The sequence below is a fragment of the Dama dama genome, chromosome X, assembly GCF_033118175.1.
Source record: "Dama dama isolate Ldn47 chromosome X, ASM3311817v1, whole genome shotgun sequence".
NCBI classification, from domain to species: domain Eukaryota; kingdom Metazoa; phylum Chordata; class Mammalia; order Artiodactyla; family Cervidae; genus Dama; species Dama dama.
Genome location: NC_083714.1, coordinates 93,514,720 through 93,533,093, shown reverse-complemented (window position 1 = coordinate 93,533,093; position 18,374 = coordinate 93,514,720). Strand labels below are relative to the sequence as shown.

Below are 18,374 nucleotides of genomic sequence, written 5' to 3'. Positions count from 1 at the left end.
CAATCACCACCTGCAGTGATTTTGGAGCCCCAAAAAATAAAGTCAGTCACTGTTTCCACATCTGTTTGCCATGAAGTGATTGGACCAGATGTCATGATCTTAGTTTTCTGAAGGTTGAGCTTTCAGCCAACTTTTTTACTCTCCTCCTTCACTTTCATCAAGAGGCCCTTTAGTTCTTCTTCACTTTCTGCCATAAGGGGGGTGTCATCTGCATATCTGAGGTTATTGATATTTCTCCCAGCAATCTTGATTTTAGCTTGTGCTTCCTCCAGCCCAGGGTTTCTCATGATGTACTCTGCATATAAGTTAAATAAGTAAGGTGACAATGTACAGCCTTGACGTACTCCTTTCCTTATTTGGAACCAGTCTGTTGTTCCATGTTCAGTTCTAACAGTTGCTTCCTGACCTGCATACAAATTTCTCAAGAGGCAGATTAGCTGGTCTGGTATTCCCATCTCTTTAAGTATTGCCTGGCCATAAAAAAAGAATTAAATGATGCCATTTGCAGCAACATGGATGGAAATAAAGATTATTAGACTGACTGAAGCAAACCACAGAAAGACAAGTGATATCACTTATATGAGGAATTGGAAAAAATATTACAAATGAATTTATATACAAAACAGAAATAAACTCACAGACATAGAGAAAAGACTTTTAGTTGCCAAGGTGGATGGGGAAAGGGAGACAACTGGATTGGAAGTTTGGGACTACCAGATGCAAACTATTATATATAGAATAGATAAACAACAAGGTCCTATTGATAGCACAGGAAACTATATTTAATACACTGTAACAAATAATAATGGAAAAGACAGAAAAAAAAAGATGCCTCTGAGAAGGAAGGAAAGAGTGGACACTGCTGAGTCATTTTATAGATCTTATTATACTGTGAACTAAGAATGTCTCCTGCCATTTCAGCAAACAAAGGCTGCTGCAGCCATCAAGTCATCAGCCGGCATCCACCTCCAAATGTGCACGCTGAGGGAACTCAGGATTGAGAAAAACAGGATACTGGCCCTAATAGTTATGATACATATCAAAGGAATAATTTCAATGAGCCCAGGCTCTTGCTTCTTTCCATAGAAAAACCATGTGTTAATTTCATTAACTTGAGATGTCCACTTTTCTTTAATTAACAGTAATCGTTTTATGTTCTAACTGCCTGATTTTTGCTGCAAAAAATCTGAATATATCCTGGCTCCTGCTTTTCCTGTTCAGATACGGTCTTTTCAAATTTCAGCTGGTGCATTTTTTTTAGTCAACAATATTATATCATTAGAAATTATATATGTTGGGGGGGGGACTATATGTAATTTCAATCTTTAGAATGAAAAAACTGCAAAATACTTTTTCAAAAGTGAAGCATTATAAAATGGGACTCATCTGATGAGATTAGAGAAGACTCTATACATGGACATCAACAGATGATGAACACCAAAATCAGATTTAGTATATTCTTTGCAGCCAACAATGGAGAAGCTCTATATAGTCAGCAAAAACAAGACCGGGAGCTGACTGTGGCACAGATCATGAACTCCCTATTGCCAAATTCAGACTTAAATTGAAGAAAGTGGGGAAAACCACTAGACCATTCAGGTGTTACCTATATCAAACCCCTTATGATTATACAGTGGAAGTGAGAAATAGATTTAGGGGACTATATCTGATAGAGTGCCTGATGAACTATGGATGGAGGTTCGTGACATTGTACAGGAGACAGGAATCAAGACCATGCCCAAGAAAAAGAAATGTAAAACAGCAAAATGGTTATCTGAGGAGGCCTTACAAATAGCTATGAAAAGAAGAGAAGTGAAAAGCAAAGGAGAAAAGGAAGGATATACCCATTTGAATGCAGAGTTTCAAAGAATATCAAGGAGAGATAAGAAAGCCTTTCTCAGCAGTGAATGCAAAGAAATAGAGGAAAGCAATAAAATGGGAAAGAGTAGAGACCTCTTCAAGAAAATAAGATATATCAAGGGAGCATATCATGCAAAGATGGGCTCAATAAAGGATAGAAATGCTATGGACCTAACAGAAGCAGAAGATATTAAGAAGAACTGGCAAGAATACACAGAACAACTTTACAGAAAAGATTTTGACAACCCAGATAATCATGATGGTGTGATCACTCACCTAGAGCCAGACATCCTGGAATGTGAAGTCAAGTGGGCCTTAGGAAGCATCACTATGAACAAAGCTAGTGGAAGTGATGGAATTCCAGTTGAGCTATTTCAAATCCTAAAAAATGATGGTGTGAAAGTCCCGCATTCAATATGTCAGCAAATTTGGAAAACTCAGCAGTGGCCACTGGACTGGAAAAGGTCAGTTTTCTTTCCAATCCCAAAGAAAGGTAATGCCAAAGAATGTTCAAACTAAAGCACTATTGCCCTCATCTCACACACTAGTAAAGTAATGGTCAAAATTCTCCAAGCCAGGCGTCAGCAATACATGAACAATGAACTTCCAGATGTTCAAGCTGGTTTTAGAAAAGGCAGAGGAACCAGAGATCAAATTGCCAATATGCACTGGATCATCGAAAAAGCAAGAGAGTTCCAGAAAAACATCTATTTCTGCTTTATTGACTATGCCAAAGCCTTTGACTGTGTGGATCACAATAACCGGTGGAAAATTCTGAAAGAGATGGGAATACCAGACCACTTGACCTGCCTCTTGAGAATCCTGTATGCAGGTCAGGAATCAACAGTTAGAACTGGACATGGAACAACTAGTTCCAAATGGGAAAAGGAGTACGTCAAGGCTGTATACTGTCACCCTGTTTATTTAACTTATATGCACAGTACATCATGAGAAATGCTGGGCTGGAGGTAGCAAAAGCTGGAATCAAGATTGCCAGGAGAAATATCAGTAACCGCAGATATGCAGATGACACCACCCTTATGGAAGAAAGTGAAGAAGAACTAAAGAGGCTCTTGATGAAAGTGAAAGAGGAGAGTGAAAAAGTTGGCTTAAAGCTCAACATTCAGAAAACTATGATCATGTCATCCAGTCCCGTCACTTCATGGCAAATAGATGTGGAAACAGTGGAAACAGTGGCTGACTTTATTTTTGGGGACTCCAAAATCACTGCAGATGGTGATTGCAGCCATGAAATTAAAAGATGCTTATTAGATGCATATTAAATGCTTATTAGATGCATAAAAGATGTATATTAGATGCTTATTAGATGCATTTTAGATGCATATTAGAAAGCAGAGATATTACTTTGTCAACAAAGGTCCATCTAGTCAAGGCTATGGTTTTTCCATTACTCATGTATGGATGTGAGAGTTGGACTATAAAGAAAGCTGAGTGCCAAAGAATTGATGCTTTTGAACTGTGGTGTTGGAGAAGATTCTTGAGAGTCCCTTGGACTACAAGGAGATCCAACCAGTCCATCCTAAAGGAAATCAGTCCTGAGTGTTCATTGGAAGGACTGATGTTGAGGCTGAAACTCCAATACTTTGGCCACCTGATGTGAAGAACTTACTCATTTGAAAAGACCCTGATACTGGGAATGACTGAAGGCAGGAGGAGAAGGGGACAACAGAGGATGAGATGGATGGCATCACTGACTCAACGGACATGAGTTTGTCTAAACTCCGGGACTTGGTGATGGACAGGGAGGCCTGGTGTGCTGTGGTTCATGGGGTCACAAAGAGTTGGACACTACTTAGTGACTGAACCTCAGTTCTTATAAAGTTGTAGATGATACATTAAAATTAGAAGAAAACAAATGTCTATCTAACTGCATAAATACACAAATTGCCATATGGAGGTTGAAAGACATATACTATTTAATTGGAAAAGTGAAATCTGTCAGGTTTTAGCAAAAAGAAGTCGTTTCTTTACCTTTTACCTAATAGAGTTCTGTTTAAAAACAAACATTGCCCCAAAAATCCAGATTGTAAAATAGACCCAAAGGAAACTCCCCTGCTTGAAGGAGAGAATTAGGAGCTCCAAGCAAAAGATTTCATCTATGCAAAAAAAAAAAAAAAACTACAATAAAGAGGACATGTGTGAGATCACCTGACCCACAATTTTGATGCCAAAACCTTGGCTCTTTGTGCATCGATTCTGAACAGAAATATGGATACACAGCTATAGAGAAGACAGAAAGAGTGGCTGTATTCCTTTGCCAGGCAAAGGGGGATCACAGCAGGCCAGTGCCTCAAGAACTGTGCCCCCCACTCCCTGGGGAATAGGGAAAGGTTATATAGTTAGGACTCCTCGTCTGAGGTAATGTGATAAGGATCAAGGCAGTAACAGTCTTGCATTCTTCTTTCTTCTGCAGAGTTTCAAAAGGGTGTGACTGCTGACAAAATTACAATGTCTACAGCAACTCTGATGGCCAGGTTTCCTAATCTTGATGAACTTCTCTGGTTCCTTTAATCTTGCCTAAGTGGTTTCTGGGCTGTTCCTCACCTGATTTGCAAGGGTTTGAATTTGCCCTTTGGAACTCAGGGAAGGTCATGGAGACTGGAGTCTTGCCTACAAGAAAAAGGGAACAAAAAGTCTTCCATGTCCAGGAACCCAACAGTGCCCTGCTTGGCATCTATATGATACTTGGGAAGGCAACCATCTGACAACCATTTAGAAGCTACTGTGTAACAGAAGGTATCACATAGGCTAATCTGTTGGGAGCCATTGCCTTTGTGAAATGATTCAGATACAAAACAGCCTTCTGACATTCAGAGTATTGAAAGAGCCTATCCACTGGAGCCTAAACAAACAAGTTAAACTGACAATAGATTTAACTGGTGTATAAATTAACTCTGCAAATGTGTTGATTTGCACTATCCAGCAAAAGCGTCCCTGAGCAGCAGCTCAAGATCTGTCCACACAAGAGCCACAAGAGATTATTGAGTATCACGCATCACCCCTCATGATGCTTGCCCCATCACCGTTTCACAAATTTCAAATAAGACATTTTATTATTTCAAGAGGTAATAGCATCAGTGTTGTTTGAAGAGGATCATCCCATTTGCAAGTCAGATACTGTAAAAAAAAAAAAAAAAAAAAAAAAAACAATATTGCACAGGAACCTGGAATGTTAGGTCCCTGAATTAAGGTAAATTGAAAGTGGTCAAACAGGAGATGGCAAGAGTGAACATTGACATTTTAGGAATTGTTGAACTAAAATAGACTGAAAGGAGCAAATTTAATTCAGATGACCACTATATCTACTACTGCGGGCAAGAATCCCTTAGAAGAAATGGAGTAGCTCTCAAAGTCAACAAAAGTGGCCAAAATCCAGTTCTTCAGTGCAATCTCAAAAATGACAGAATGACCTCTGTTCTTTTCCAAGGCAAAGCATTCAATATCACAGTAATCCAAGTCTATGTCACATCCACTAATGCTGAAGAAGCTGAAGTTGAATGATTCTATGAAGACCTATGAGACTTTCTAGAATTGACACCAACAAAAAAATATGTCCTTTTCATCATAGGGGACTGGAATACAAAAGTAGGAAGTCAAGAGATATCTGGTGTAACAGGCAAGTTTGGTCCTTGACTACAAAATGAAGCAGGGCAAAAGCTAACAGAATTCTGCCAAAAGAACCCACTGCTCATAGCAAACACCCTCTTCCATCAACACAAGAGAAGACTCTACACATAGACATCACCAGATGGTGAATACCAAAATCAGATTCACTATATTCTTTGTAACCGAAGACGGAGAAGCTTTATATGGTCAGCAAAAACAAGACTAGGAGGTGACTTTGGCTCAGAACATGAACTCCTTATTGTCAAATTCAGAAATAAATTGAAGAAAGTAGTGAAAACCACTAGACCACTCAGGCATGACTTAAATCAGATCTCTTACGATTATACAGTGGAAGTGACAAATAGATTCAAGAGATTAGATCTGATAGATTGAGTGCCTGAAGAACAATGGATGGAGGTTTGTGACACTGTACAGGAGGCAGTGATCAAGACCATTCCCAAGAAAAAGAAATGCAAAAAGGCAAATGGTTGTCTGAGGAGGCATTTCCTCTAAAATCAGGAACAGGACAAGGGTGTCCACTCTCACCACTACTATTCAATATAGTTTTGGAAGTCTTGACCACAGTAATTAGAGAAGAAAAACAAATAAAAGCAATCCAGATTGGAAAGAAAAAGTAAAACTGTCACTGTTTGCAGACGATACAATCCTCTGAATAGAAAACCCTACAGATACCACCAAAAAAATTACTAGAGCTAATAAATGAATATAGTAAAGCTGCAGGGTATAAAATTAATACACAGGAATCCCTTTCATTCCTATACACTAACAATGAAAAACAGAAAGATGAATAAAAGAAAACAATCCAATTCACCATTGCAACAAAAACAATAAAATACTGAGGAATAAATTTACCTAAAGAAACAAAAGACCTATATACAAAAAACTATAAAACACTGAGCAAGAAAGCAAAGATGACACAAATAGATGGAGAAATATACCATGTTTTTGATTGGAAGAATCAATATAGAGAAGATGAGTATACTGCCCAAAGCAATCTATAGAGTCAACCAATCACTATCAAGCTACCAACAGTATTTTGCACAAAACTACAACAAATAATTTTACAGTTTGTATGGAAACACAAAAAACCTTGAATAGCCAAAGCAATCTTCAGAAAGAATGGACCTGGAGGTATCAACCTGCCTGACTTCAAGCTCTACTACAAAGCTACAGTCATCAAGACAGTATGGTACTGGCACAAATATAGAAATATAGATCAATGAAACAAAATAGAAAGACCAGAGATAAATCCACGCACCTATGGACACCTTATCTTTGACAAAGGAGGCAAAAATATACAATGGCTTAAAGACAATCACTTTAACAAGTGGTGTTGAGAAAACTGGTCAACCACTTCTAAACGAATGAAACTAGAACCCTTTCTAACACCATACACAAAAATTAACTCAAAATGTATTAAAGATCTAAATGTAAGAACAGAAAGTATAACATTCTTAGAGGAAAACAAAGGCAAAACACTCACATAAATCACAGCAAGATCATCTATGATATACCTTCCAGATTAATGGAAATAAAGACAAAATTCAACAAATGGGAACTAATTAAACTGAAAAGTTTTTGCACAAGGAAAGAAACTATAAGCAAGGTGAAAAGGTAGCCTTCAGAATAGGAGGACATAATAGCAAACAAAGCAACTGACAAATAATTAATCTCCAAAATATACAAGCACCTCATGCAGCTCAATACCAGAAAAATGAACAACCCGATCAAAAAGTGGGTTAAAGAACTAAACAGATATCTCTCCAAAGAAGACATACAGATGGCTAATAAGCACATGAAAAGATGCTCAAAATCACTCATTATTTTAGAAATGCCAATCAAAACCACAGTGAGGTATCATCTCATACTGGTCAGAATGGCTGCCATCAAAAAGTCTACAAACAATAAATGCTGTAGAGGGTGTGGATAAAAGGGAACCCTCTTACACTCAGTGGGACTGCAAACCGGTATAGCCAACTATGGAGAACATGGTGGAGATTCCTTAAAGAACTGGAAATAGAACTGCCATATGATCCAGCGATCCCACTGCTGGGCATACGCACCAAGGAAACCAGAATTGAAAGAGACACATGTACCCCAATGTTCATTGCAGCACTGTTTACAGTAGCTAGGACATGGAAGCAACATAGACGTCCATCGGCAGATGATTGGATAAGGAAGTCATAGTACATACACAGAATGGAATATTACTCAGTTATAAAAAGGAACGCATTTGAGTCAGTTCTAATGAGGTGAATGAAACTGGAGCCTATTATACAGAGTGAAGTGAGTCAGAAAGAGAAACACCAATACAGTATATTAATGCATGTATATGGAAAATAGAAAGATGGTAATGATGATCCTATATGCAAGACAGCAAATGAGACACAGATGTAAAGAACAGATTTTGAACTATATGGGAGAAGGCGAGGTGGGATGATTTGAGAAAACAGCATTGAAACATGTATATTATCATATGTAAAATAGATGACCAGTTCATGTTTGATGCATAAAGCAGGGCACTCAAAGTCGGTGCTCTGGGACAGCCCAGACGGTTGGGGGTGGGGTGGTAGATGGGAGGGAGGTTCAGGATTGGGGGTCACATGTGCACCCATGGCTGATCTGTTGATGTGTGGCAGGGGCCAATACAGTGTTGTGAAGTGATTGTACATAAATTAAAATAAGTAAAATTTTAAAAAGTAGAAATAAAAAGAGAAATGTACAAATGATACCACAGAAATGAATCATAGAAAACTACTATAAGAATTATATGCCTGGAAAGTGGACAACTCAGAAGATATAAAGAATTTTGGAGAAAGCCTTCCAAGACCAAACCAGGAAGAAAAAGAAAACGTGAAAAGAACAATTACAAGTACTGGAATTGAAACCATAACTTTAAAATTTCCAACAAACAAAAGTCCATGACTACAGGGCTTCAAAGTTAAATACTATCAAATATTAAGAAAAGAGATAACACCTATCCTTGTGAAACTGAAAAAATTGCAGATGAAGGAAGACTCAAGCTCATTCTATGAGGCCACCATCAGCCTGATAGCAAAACCAGAAAAAGATATCACACACATACACAAAAAATTAAATGCCAATATCACTGATGAACATATATGCTAAAATCCTCAGGAAAATACTAGAAAATTTAAATCATCAACACATTAAAAGGATCATGCACCATGATCAAATGAGATTTATTCCAAGTATGCAAAGATTGTTCAATATATACAAATCAATGCAATGTACCACGTTAACAAACTGAAGAATAAAAAACGTAATCATCTCAAATGATGAAGAAAAAGCTTTTGAAAAAATTCAGCACCCATTTACAATAAAAACTCTCTATAAAGTAGGCATAGAAAAATGTATCTCAACACAAGGGAAAATAGACAAACACACAGCAAACATCATTCTCAATGTTGAAAAAGTGAAAGCATTTCCTGTAAGATCAGGAACAAGACAAGAATATTCACTCTCACCACTTTAATTCTACTTAGCTATGGAAGCCCTAGCCAAAGCAACTACAGAAGAAAAAAAAAGTAATCCAAAATGGAAAAGAAAATTGTCACTATTTGCCCATGAGAAGATACTACACATAGGAAATCCTAAAGATGATACGAGAAAACTACTAGAGCTTATCAATGAATTTGGAAAAGTTGCAGGATACAAAATTAATACATAAAGATCTCTTGCATTTCTATACACTAAAAAAAAGATCAGAAAGAAAAATTAAGGAAATAATACCAATTCTCATCACATTAGAAAGAATAAATACACTGAACAAATCTACCTAAAACAAACAAAAAAAATTGCACTCAGAAAATTAAGGCACTGATGAAAGAAATCAAAGATGACAAAATAAATGGAGAGATATACCATGTTGTTGGATTAGAAGAATCAATACTGTGAAAATGTCTATACTACCCAAATAAATGTACAGATTCAATGCAATATGTATCAAATTACCAATGTTGTTTTTCATAAAATTAGAACAAAAATTTTTACAGTTCATATGGAAACACAAAAGACCACAAATAGTCAAGGCAGTCTTGAGAAAGGAAAACAGATTTGGAAGAATCAGGCTCCTTGGCTTCAGACTATACCACAAAATTATAGTAATCAAAATAGGATGATACTGACACAAAAACAGAATATAGATCAATGGGATAGGGTAGGAAGTCCAGAGTAAAACTTATGCAACTAAGGTAAACTAATCTATGCCAAAGGAGGCAAGAATATATGATGGGTAAAAGATAGTTTGTTTAGTAAGTAGTGCTGGGAAAATTGGACAACAACATGTAAAATTATGAGGTTAGAACATTCCCTAAAACCATACAAACCAGTCAATCTAAAGGAAATCAACCCTGAATATTCATTGGAAAGAGTAATGCTGAAACTTCAATACTTTGGCCACCTGATGCAAAGAGCCAACCCATTGGAAAACACCCAGATGCTGGGAAAGATTAAAAGCAGGAGGAGAAGGGAATGACAGAGGATGAGATGGTTGGATGTCATCACTGACTTAATGGACATGAATTTGAGCAAACTCTGGGAGATAGTGAAGGACAGGGAACTCTGGCATGCTGCAGTCCATTGGGGTTGCAAAGAGACAGACACGACTCAGCAACTGAACAATAACACCACCACCATACATAAAAGTAAACTCAAAGTGGATTAAAGACAACATAAGAAAAAAAATAAGAAAAAAAAAAAGACAACATATGATCTGATACTATAAAACTCATAGAGGAAATCATAGGTTGAACACTCTCTGACATAAATGACTGCAAGACTTTTTGACCCACCTCCTAGAGTAATGAAAATAAAAATAAATTAATTAAGCTTAAAAGCTTGTGCACAGCAAAGGAAACCATAAATAAAACAAAAGGACCACCCATAAAATGGGAGAAAATATTTGAAAATGAAATGTCTGAAAAGGAATCAATCTACAAAATATAAAAACAGCTCCTGCAGCTCAATATCAATAAAATCAACAACCCAATCAAAAAATGTGCAGAAGACCTAAGGAGACATTTCTCCCAGGAAATCATACTGATGGCCAAAAAGCACATGAAAAATGCTCAATGTCATTAATTATTAGAGAAATGCAAATAAACTACAATGAGGCATCACTTCACAAACTTCAGAATGGCCATCATCAAAGAAATCTATAAAGAATAAATGCTGGAGAGGGTGTGGAGAAAAGGGAATCTTCACACATTTCCATTATTGTAGTTTATTTGCATTTCTCTAATAATTAATGACATTGAGCAATGGGCATATACCCAAAGAAAAAAGGAATTCAAAAAGATGCATGCATTCCCCATCCCGATCCCCCCATGTAAAACCATGGCTAATTCATGTCAATGTATGACAAAACCCATTACAATATTGTAAAGTAATTAGCCTCCAACTAATAAAAATAAATGAAAAAAAAGAAAAAAAAAACAAAAAGATACATGCACCCCAATATTCATTGAAATAGCTAGGAGATGGTATGACAGGGCTATATATTGTCACCTTGTTTATTTAACTTATATGCAAAATACATCATGTAAAATGTAGGGCTGCATGAATCACAAGCTGAATCAAGATTGCCAAGGAAAATATCATGGCTGCAGTCCATGTGATTGCAAAGAGTTGAACACAATTTAGCAACTGAACAACAACAGGGCATGGAAGCATCTTAGAAAACTCATTGGCAATAATTTATTCATTGACAGACCTTTGGGCTGTTTCCAGTTTGGGGGCTATTATGAATAAGGTTTCTCTAAATATTCTCATGAAAAAGAAGAAATTTGACAATTATTCATGCCCCTTCATGAGACACTGGGGAATCAGAGAGATCCATGGGAATTTGACATTATCTGGTACAATGCTGCCCAGTAGAAATTTCTACAATAATGGAAATGTTCTATGTTTGCACTGTCCGATACAACAGCCACTAGCCACATGTGGCTAAGCATGTGAAATGTGACTAGCATGTCTGAGAAACTAATTTTATTTTCTTTATATAGTTTTTGGCTACCATATTGGATAGCACAGATCTAGACAGTATAGTTTAATTGAAAGAATGTGGGATTTGAAACTAAATAGATACTCAGTTTTAAATCTTAGTGACTGTCAGTTACTAACTACATCAGGATAATTTTGGTCATGTTCTTTATCTTGTTCAAACTTTAGTTTCCTTATTTCTAAAATGGGGATAATACCAGAACCTCACAGGTTTGTTGTGATTAAGAGAATGAATGTAACACCTAGCCCAGGGCTCAGCACATAGTAAGTCATCTTTAAATAATATTTATTATTATCAAGTTCCCCATTTCCCAAGTGGAGAATGTGAAGCTCCAAAAGGAGACGTATCTTGTCCACAGTTACAGAGCTAGCTGGAAGCACAGTCAGGAGCCAAATCCAGACTTTCTCACTTTCTGATAAGTTTTCTTATAGAGATGAATCCTCCTCAAGCTTGAAAGGTGAAGGGTGGTAGCCCAAAGAGCTATCCACATACTATTAAAAAATATCTACACAACGTAGTGAAAATGTACCTTTGTGAAGCCTATTTGTTCCTTCCGGAAATTTTCCAGGGGTTTGATCAGCAAATCACTAGCATTGTGGACCTAGAGAAAAAGAAAAAACACACAAAATAACTTTCAAATTAGCAAGGTTCAGATTCAAGATTCATTGCTACTAGGATATTTCCTTATAATACACCATCAATTTGTATTAGTGCAAAATGTTAACTAGTTTGCTGGTTTGTTGGGTTTTGTTACTGTTTTCCCATGTTGGTCTTTTAAAATCAAATGGTTTCAGAGAAAATGAGAGAAGAAATATTAGGGGCCTTTCTCTGTAACTTTGCTGGTAGTATGATCTGACTTTTTAATTGATAAATATCCAGAGTCATGACCAGAAACAGACACAGGAAGCCTGAAGTATGTGTGGAAAAGAGAAGAAAGGGGGAATGCAAAAAAACATGAAAAGGACAACTGCACCAAGTACAAATCATTTCATGGAAAGCAAATGAGATAACAGTAATAGCACCAGGAAAGATCTCAGTATAAATTGTTTCTAGCCCTGCCCTGGTTTGTCATAAAGCCAGAACATTTCCCTCAGAACTAGGAATCTATTACAGTATCACAGAGAATACTAGACCAGGCCTTCAAAAGACATAACTGTATGCTCAGAACCTGACAGAAACAGCCTTTCCACATACTAAAAATATTGGCAATAAAATATTGCCAATATAAGAATATTGGCAATAAAATATTGCCAATATAAGAATATTGCCAATATAAGAATATTGGCAATATTGGTTTTGGAAATTAAGAACATCATAGTCAAACCGGAGCCCTTGTGCACTGGGAAGGCAGAAATATACAAAGCTTTGTTTTTCATATAAACCTCTTGGGAGTTTGCATCTATCCAAAGCAACAAGCAGGGTTTGTTTTTTCAGAGATGCAAGTTAGCTATGCTTTAATTTTGATCTATTACAAGACAAGAAAAAAAATGAGGGACTGGCTTCCTTATCTGATGAGACTGAAGTGTCAGTAAGACAAGAAATGTCTTTATAACAAAAACAGAAGACAGAGTAGAAAGCCAGTTTTGACCAGTCCTATATTTTCCAAAAGTGAAAGTTGCTCAGTTGTGTCCAACTCTTTGCGACCCCATGGACTATACAGTCCATGGAATTCTCCAGGCCAGAATTCTAGAGTGGGTAGCGTTTCCCTTCTCTAGGGGATCTTCCCAACCCAGAGATCAAACCCAGGTCTCCTTCATTGCAGGCAGATTCTTTACCAACTGAGCTATCAGGGAACCCCTTATTTTCCAAACTAAGAAGCAATTTTTAAACTATCAACAAAGCACAAGGCAAGTTGAGGCATTAACACATATTGCAGTCAGGTCCTACAAGCAGGACCTCTTATTTTGCATCCAGGTATGATTTAAGGTTCAAATAAATGGGCAAACTCTCATCCAATCAAGGCTCCATGACTATCTTCAATTGAAAACAATAATTTTCTTACTAAAAGTACCAGCCTGTCTCTCTTGCCTAATACATGCTGCTACTTTTCTATGGATTGTGAATTATGTGCTATCAACTTTGTGTACCCACCTGGAAATAAACTAAGTCATTGGTGTCATAGATCACATACAGGGAATATTTTTTTTTTTTTACTACTGTGGACGTTTTAAAGCGTGACCACCAATTCTATGATACTACTCCCACTGAGAAGAAAGGCCTCTATTCCCTCTACCTTGAATACAAGTGAGTTTGTTCCTGTTCTGAACCAACAAAATACAGCGGAAGTGATACTACATGACATGTCAGGCTAGGTAATAAAAAGCCAGTAACTTCCACCTGGTTGTCTTGCAACAGTCCTCATAAGACCTGAGCCACAGTATAAGAAGTTGAAATATCCTGCCACTACCAAGCTAGAGGGGTCAAATGTAGACATTCTTGTCAGTAGTCCAGCTGAGCTCAGGCTTACAGTCATCTCACTAAGGTGTCAGATATGTAAGTGAAGCTATTTTTTATCTTCCATACCACCCCATATCCCAAGTGAATACCACCACATAGAGCAGAACAATCTCCCAGGTGACCCCTGCCTGAATTCCTGACCCAAAAAAAAAACATGAAATAAAATTAAATAGTTTTAGTTTAACTTGATAAGTTTTAGAATAGGGTGTTATGTAGCAATAGATCATTAGTAAATGAGTCTTTGATAGTTAACATATTACAAAAAGAAGGCATTAAAAGTATACTGTTTAAACTCATTTTGGGCAGTCCTCAAACACAGACCTTACCATTGCCAATAGAGTTCCCTTCAGAGTCAGAATGGCACCTAGGCAAGCCTCCTATCTTTAATTATAGAGAAAGTCTGTTATCCAGATTTTTAAAGGATACTTTCAGAGGTACTACTACCACCTCCACTGTACTTGTTAAGAAGTAAAGGCTGCAAAGCTTCTCTTTGTTTATTTTCTCCATAGTTTCTTCTACACTTTAAAACTTATTTATGAGAATGACTAGATATTTGCAGTTGTCACATGCTAGGGCTGTGATCTTCCTCCCTCTTCTACTAAAGCATTTTTTGGCCTCCTCTTAGAGAAATGATAAAAAGTTCTATAACAGCTACCATACTGAGGTATACAAGCACTTTTACTACACTTCCAGGAGATGAAAGAGATGCAGTCAAGCAATAAATCCCTGGCATGTTGTAAAAGGCCTTCATTCAGCCCTACCTTCACAGCAGCATTCCTGTAATTAAATGGGAAATGGGAAGCCAACACTCAATATATGATTGAAGAATTGAGGGAGCACACTATAATTGAAGACAGAAGAAAATTAGTTAGTCCTGTGGAAAACAGCCAGAAGAATGGTGAGGAAAACATTTCAAAAGGTGCATATTTTAGAGCTTTGGGGTAAATAAAAGAGATCAAGAAACAAATAGGGCTTAAGAGCTGTACAGATGACATTTCTAGTGGCATCTGAATGAAATGGGGGTGAATGCCTTTGAGATCAAATTTGTAGCAGTCCAAAAACTCTTGTGATAGAAGAAAACATTAAACTAGTGGGGCATCTAATAGGCTCTGGGAAGACTACCCATATTAGACTTTTAAGTATCTTTTTAAAAGCAAATTTCTTTAAATGAAGAAAATTCCCAAAGTCAAATTTCCACAAGCCTAATCTTTTAGTCAACAAAAGAGAACTAGAAACATTTATATGATCAGTGTTTTTTTTCTATTTATGCAACACTTCCATATTCATTTTATCATTTGGAGTATATACAACAAACTTGGAAGGTGGGAAGTATTTTCTCATTCTACATTAAAAAAAAAAGGGAGACTAGAAGAAATAAAGTGATTAGTGTGAAGTTAACAACCAAGTTATTGGCACAGCAATTATTTCCCTGCTTAAAGGCCCCGCCTTCAATCCTAACTCTCCAGGAGCCGAGATAAAATGGTAGCAGTATTCTGAGAAACCACACTGTTGAAAAGGAAGAGTGATTACTTCCTGTTGAAGCAGGATGATTAAACAGCTCTTGCTATCAGAATAAATGGGTCTAACAAAACTGAGCTGCCAATAGAAAGTCATCTAATGACAGAAAGGGAAGATAGACCATTTTGTGGTCCTTTACATGGCTTCCAATTCAACCACATGCTCTTAATAAAAATAAACATTGAACAACATAGGTACTTCCATATTTAAGTCTCAAGTAACTTTGGAGTATAGCTAAAGACATGCATTTTTACCAATTTTTCCAGGTGACACTGCTGGTATGGGCATAGGGATCACAGAAAAATTTTGTTTTTTTTTTCTAAACTGTTAAAATAATTCACAAAAAATATATCTAAAAAAATATGTACAAGATCTATAGGAGGAAACTATAAAACTCTGATGAAAGAAATCAAAGAAGGTATAAATAATGAAGAGATAATTGATGCTCATGAATAGTAAGACAATATTTTTAAGATGTTAGCTTGACCCAACTTAATCTATAGATTCAACATAATACCAAAATCTGAGCAATTTATTTTGTGGATATTGATAAATAGGTTCTAAAGTTCCTACCCTACTTCACAATTTATTTACAAAGTTACATTAAAGCAAGATAGTGTGGTGTTGGTCCATAACATTTTTCACAAAGCTAGAACATATAATAGACAAAAGTTTCAGAATTTCCAAAACAATCCTGAGGAAAAAGAACAAAGCTAGGGACATAACTCACCCAGACTTAAGACAACATTACAAACCTACAGTTATCCAAACAGCATGGTATTGGCACAAATGCAGATCAATAGAAAGGAATATCAATTCATTGGAAGGACTGATACTGAAGCTGAAGCTTCAATACTTTGGACACCTGATGCAAACAGCCAACTCATTGGAAAAGACCTTAATGCTGGGAAAGACTGAAGACAGGAGTAGAAGGAGGTGACAGAGGATGAGATGTTGGATGGTATCACTGACTTAATGGGCATGAGATTCAGCAAACTCCAGGACATAGTGAAGCACAGGGAAGTCTGGCATGCTGCAGTTCACAGGGGTCACAAAGAGTCAGATATAACTTAGCCACTGAACAACAACAACAAGAAAAGAATAGAGAGCTCAGAAATAAATCTACAGACACACAGTCAATTAAACTATAACAAAGGATGCAAGAAGAATATACAGTGGATAAAATATAGTCTCTTCAACAAGTGGTGTTGGAAAAGCTGGACAGTTACATGTAAATCAATGAAATTAGAACGCCCCTCACACTCTATATAAAAATGAACTCAAAATGGCAAAAGATCTAAATATAAGACATGACACCATAAAAATTCTAGAAGAGAACATAGGCAAAGCATTCTCTGACATAAATCAGCAATGTTTCCTTAGCTCAATCTCTGAAAGCAAAATAAATAAAAAGAAAAATAAACATGAGACTTAATGAAACTTACAAGCTCTTGTACAGCAAAGAAATCATAAAACTGGAAAAACAACCTACAGAATAGAAGAAATTATTTGCAAACAATGTGAATAACAAGGAGTTAATAGACAAAATATACAAACAGCTCACACAATTTAATATTAAAAAATTAAAAACTATACAAAAGACCTAAATAGACATTTTTCCAAAGAACTATAGATGGTCAACAGTCACATGAAAAGGTACTAAATATCACTAAATAATTAGAGAAATGCAAATTAAAACCATGAGCTATCACCTCATACATTCGCTGGATCATAGAGAAAGCTAGGGAATGCCAGAAAAACATCTACCTCTGTTTCATCGACTACACAAAAGCCTTTGACTGTGTGGATCATAATAAACTGTGGAAAGCTCTTAAAGAGATGGGAACATCAGACCATCTTACCTGTCTCCTGAGAAACCTGTATGCAAGTCAAGAAGCAACAGTTAGAACTCTGAATGGAACAACTGGTTGGTTCAAGATTTAGAAAGGAGTACAACAGGGCTGTCTGTTGTCACCCTGCTTGTTTAATCCATATGCTGAGCACATCATGAGAAATGCCAAGCTGGATCAAGATAGGCGGGAGAAAGATCAACAACCTCAGACATCCAGATGATACCATTCTAATGGAAGAAAGCAAAGAGGAATTAGAGTCTCTTGATGAGGATGAAGGAGGAGAGTGAAAGAGCTGTCTTAAAACTAAATATTAAAAAAACTAAGACCATGGCATCTAGCTCCATTACTTCATGGTAAATAGAAGGGGAAAAGGTGGAAGTAATGACAGATTTCCTCTTCTTGGGCTCTAAAATCACTGAAGATGGTGATTGTAGCCATGATATCAGAAGACCTTTGTTTCTTGGCAGGAAAGCAATTGCAAACATAGTGTGTTGAAAAGCAGAGACATTATTTTGCTGACAAAGGTCCATATAGTCAAGGCTATGGTCTTCCCAGTGGTCACATACGGTTGTGAGAGGTGGACCATAAAGATGGCAGAGCACTGAAGAATTGATGCCTTCCAACTATGGTGCTGGAGAAGACTCTTGAAAGTTCCTTGGACAGCAAGGAGATCAAACTAGTTAATCTTAAGGGAAATCAACCCTGAATACTCATTTAGAAGGACTGATGTTGAAGCTGAAACTTCAGTAATTTGGTTATCTGATGTGAACAGCTGACTCATTGGAAAAGTCCCTGATGCTGAGAAAGATTGAGGGCAGAAGGAGAAAAGGGCATCAGAGGATGAGATGGCTGGATGGCATCACCAATGTAATGGACATGAACTTGGGCAGACTTTGGGAGATGGTGAGGGACCAGGGGGCTTGGTGTGCTGCAGTCCATGGGGTCACAAAGAGTCAGACACAACGGGGCAAGTGAATAACATCACCTCACATTGGTCAGAATGGTCATCATTA

At 37.0% G+C, this 18,374-nt stretch overlaps 1 protein-coding gene across 7 annotated transcripts in view; it reads right to left on the bottom strand.

Moving 5' to 3' along the window:
• OPHN1 (oligophrenin 1) overlaps positions 1–18,374 on the bottom strand; it is a 750,938-nt gene that overhangs the window by 483,384 nt on the left and 249,180 nt on the right. For all 7 annotated transcript variants that reach the window (XM_061136930.1, XM_061136931.1, XM_061136928.1 and 4 more), the window contains one exon: positions 12,063–12,134. In XM_061136930.1, the coding sequence (XP_060992913.1) occupies positions 12,063–12,134 (72 nt within the window). The remainder of the gene's footprint in view (positions 1–12,062; positions 12,135–18,374) is intronic.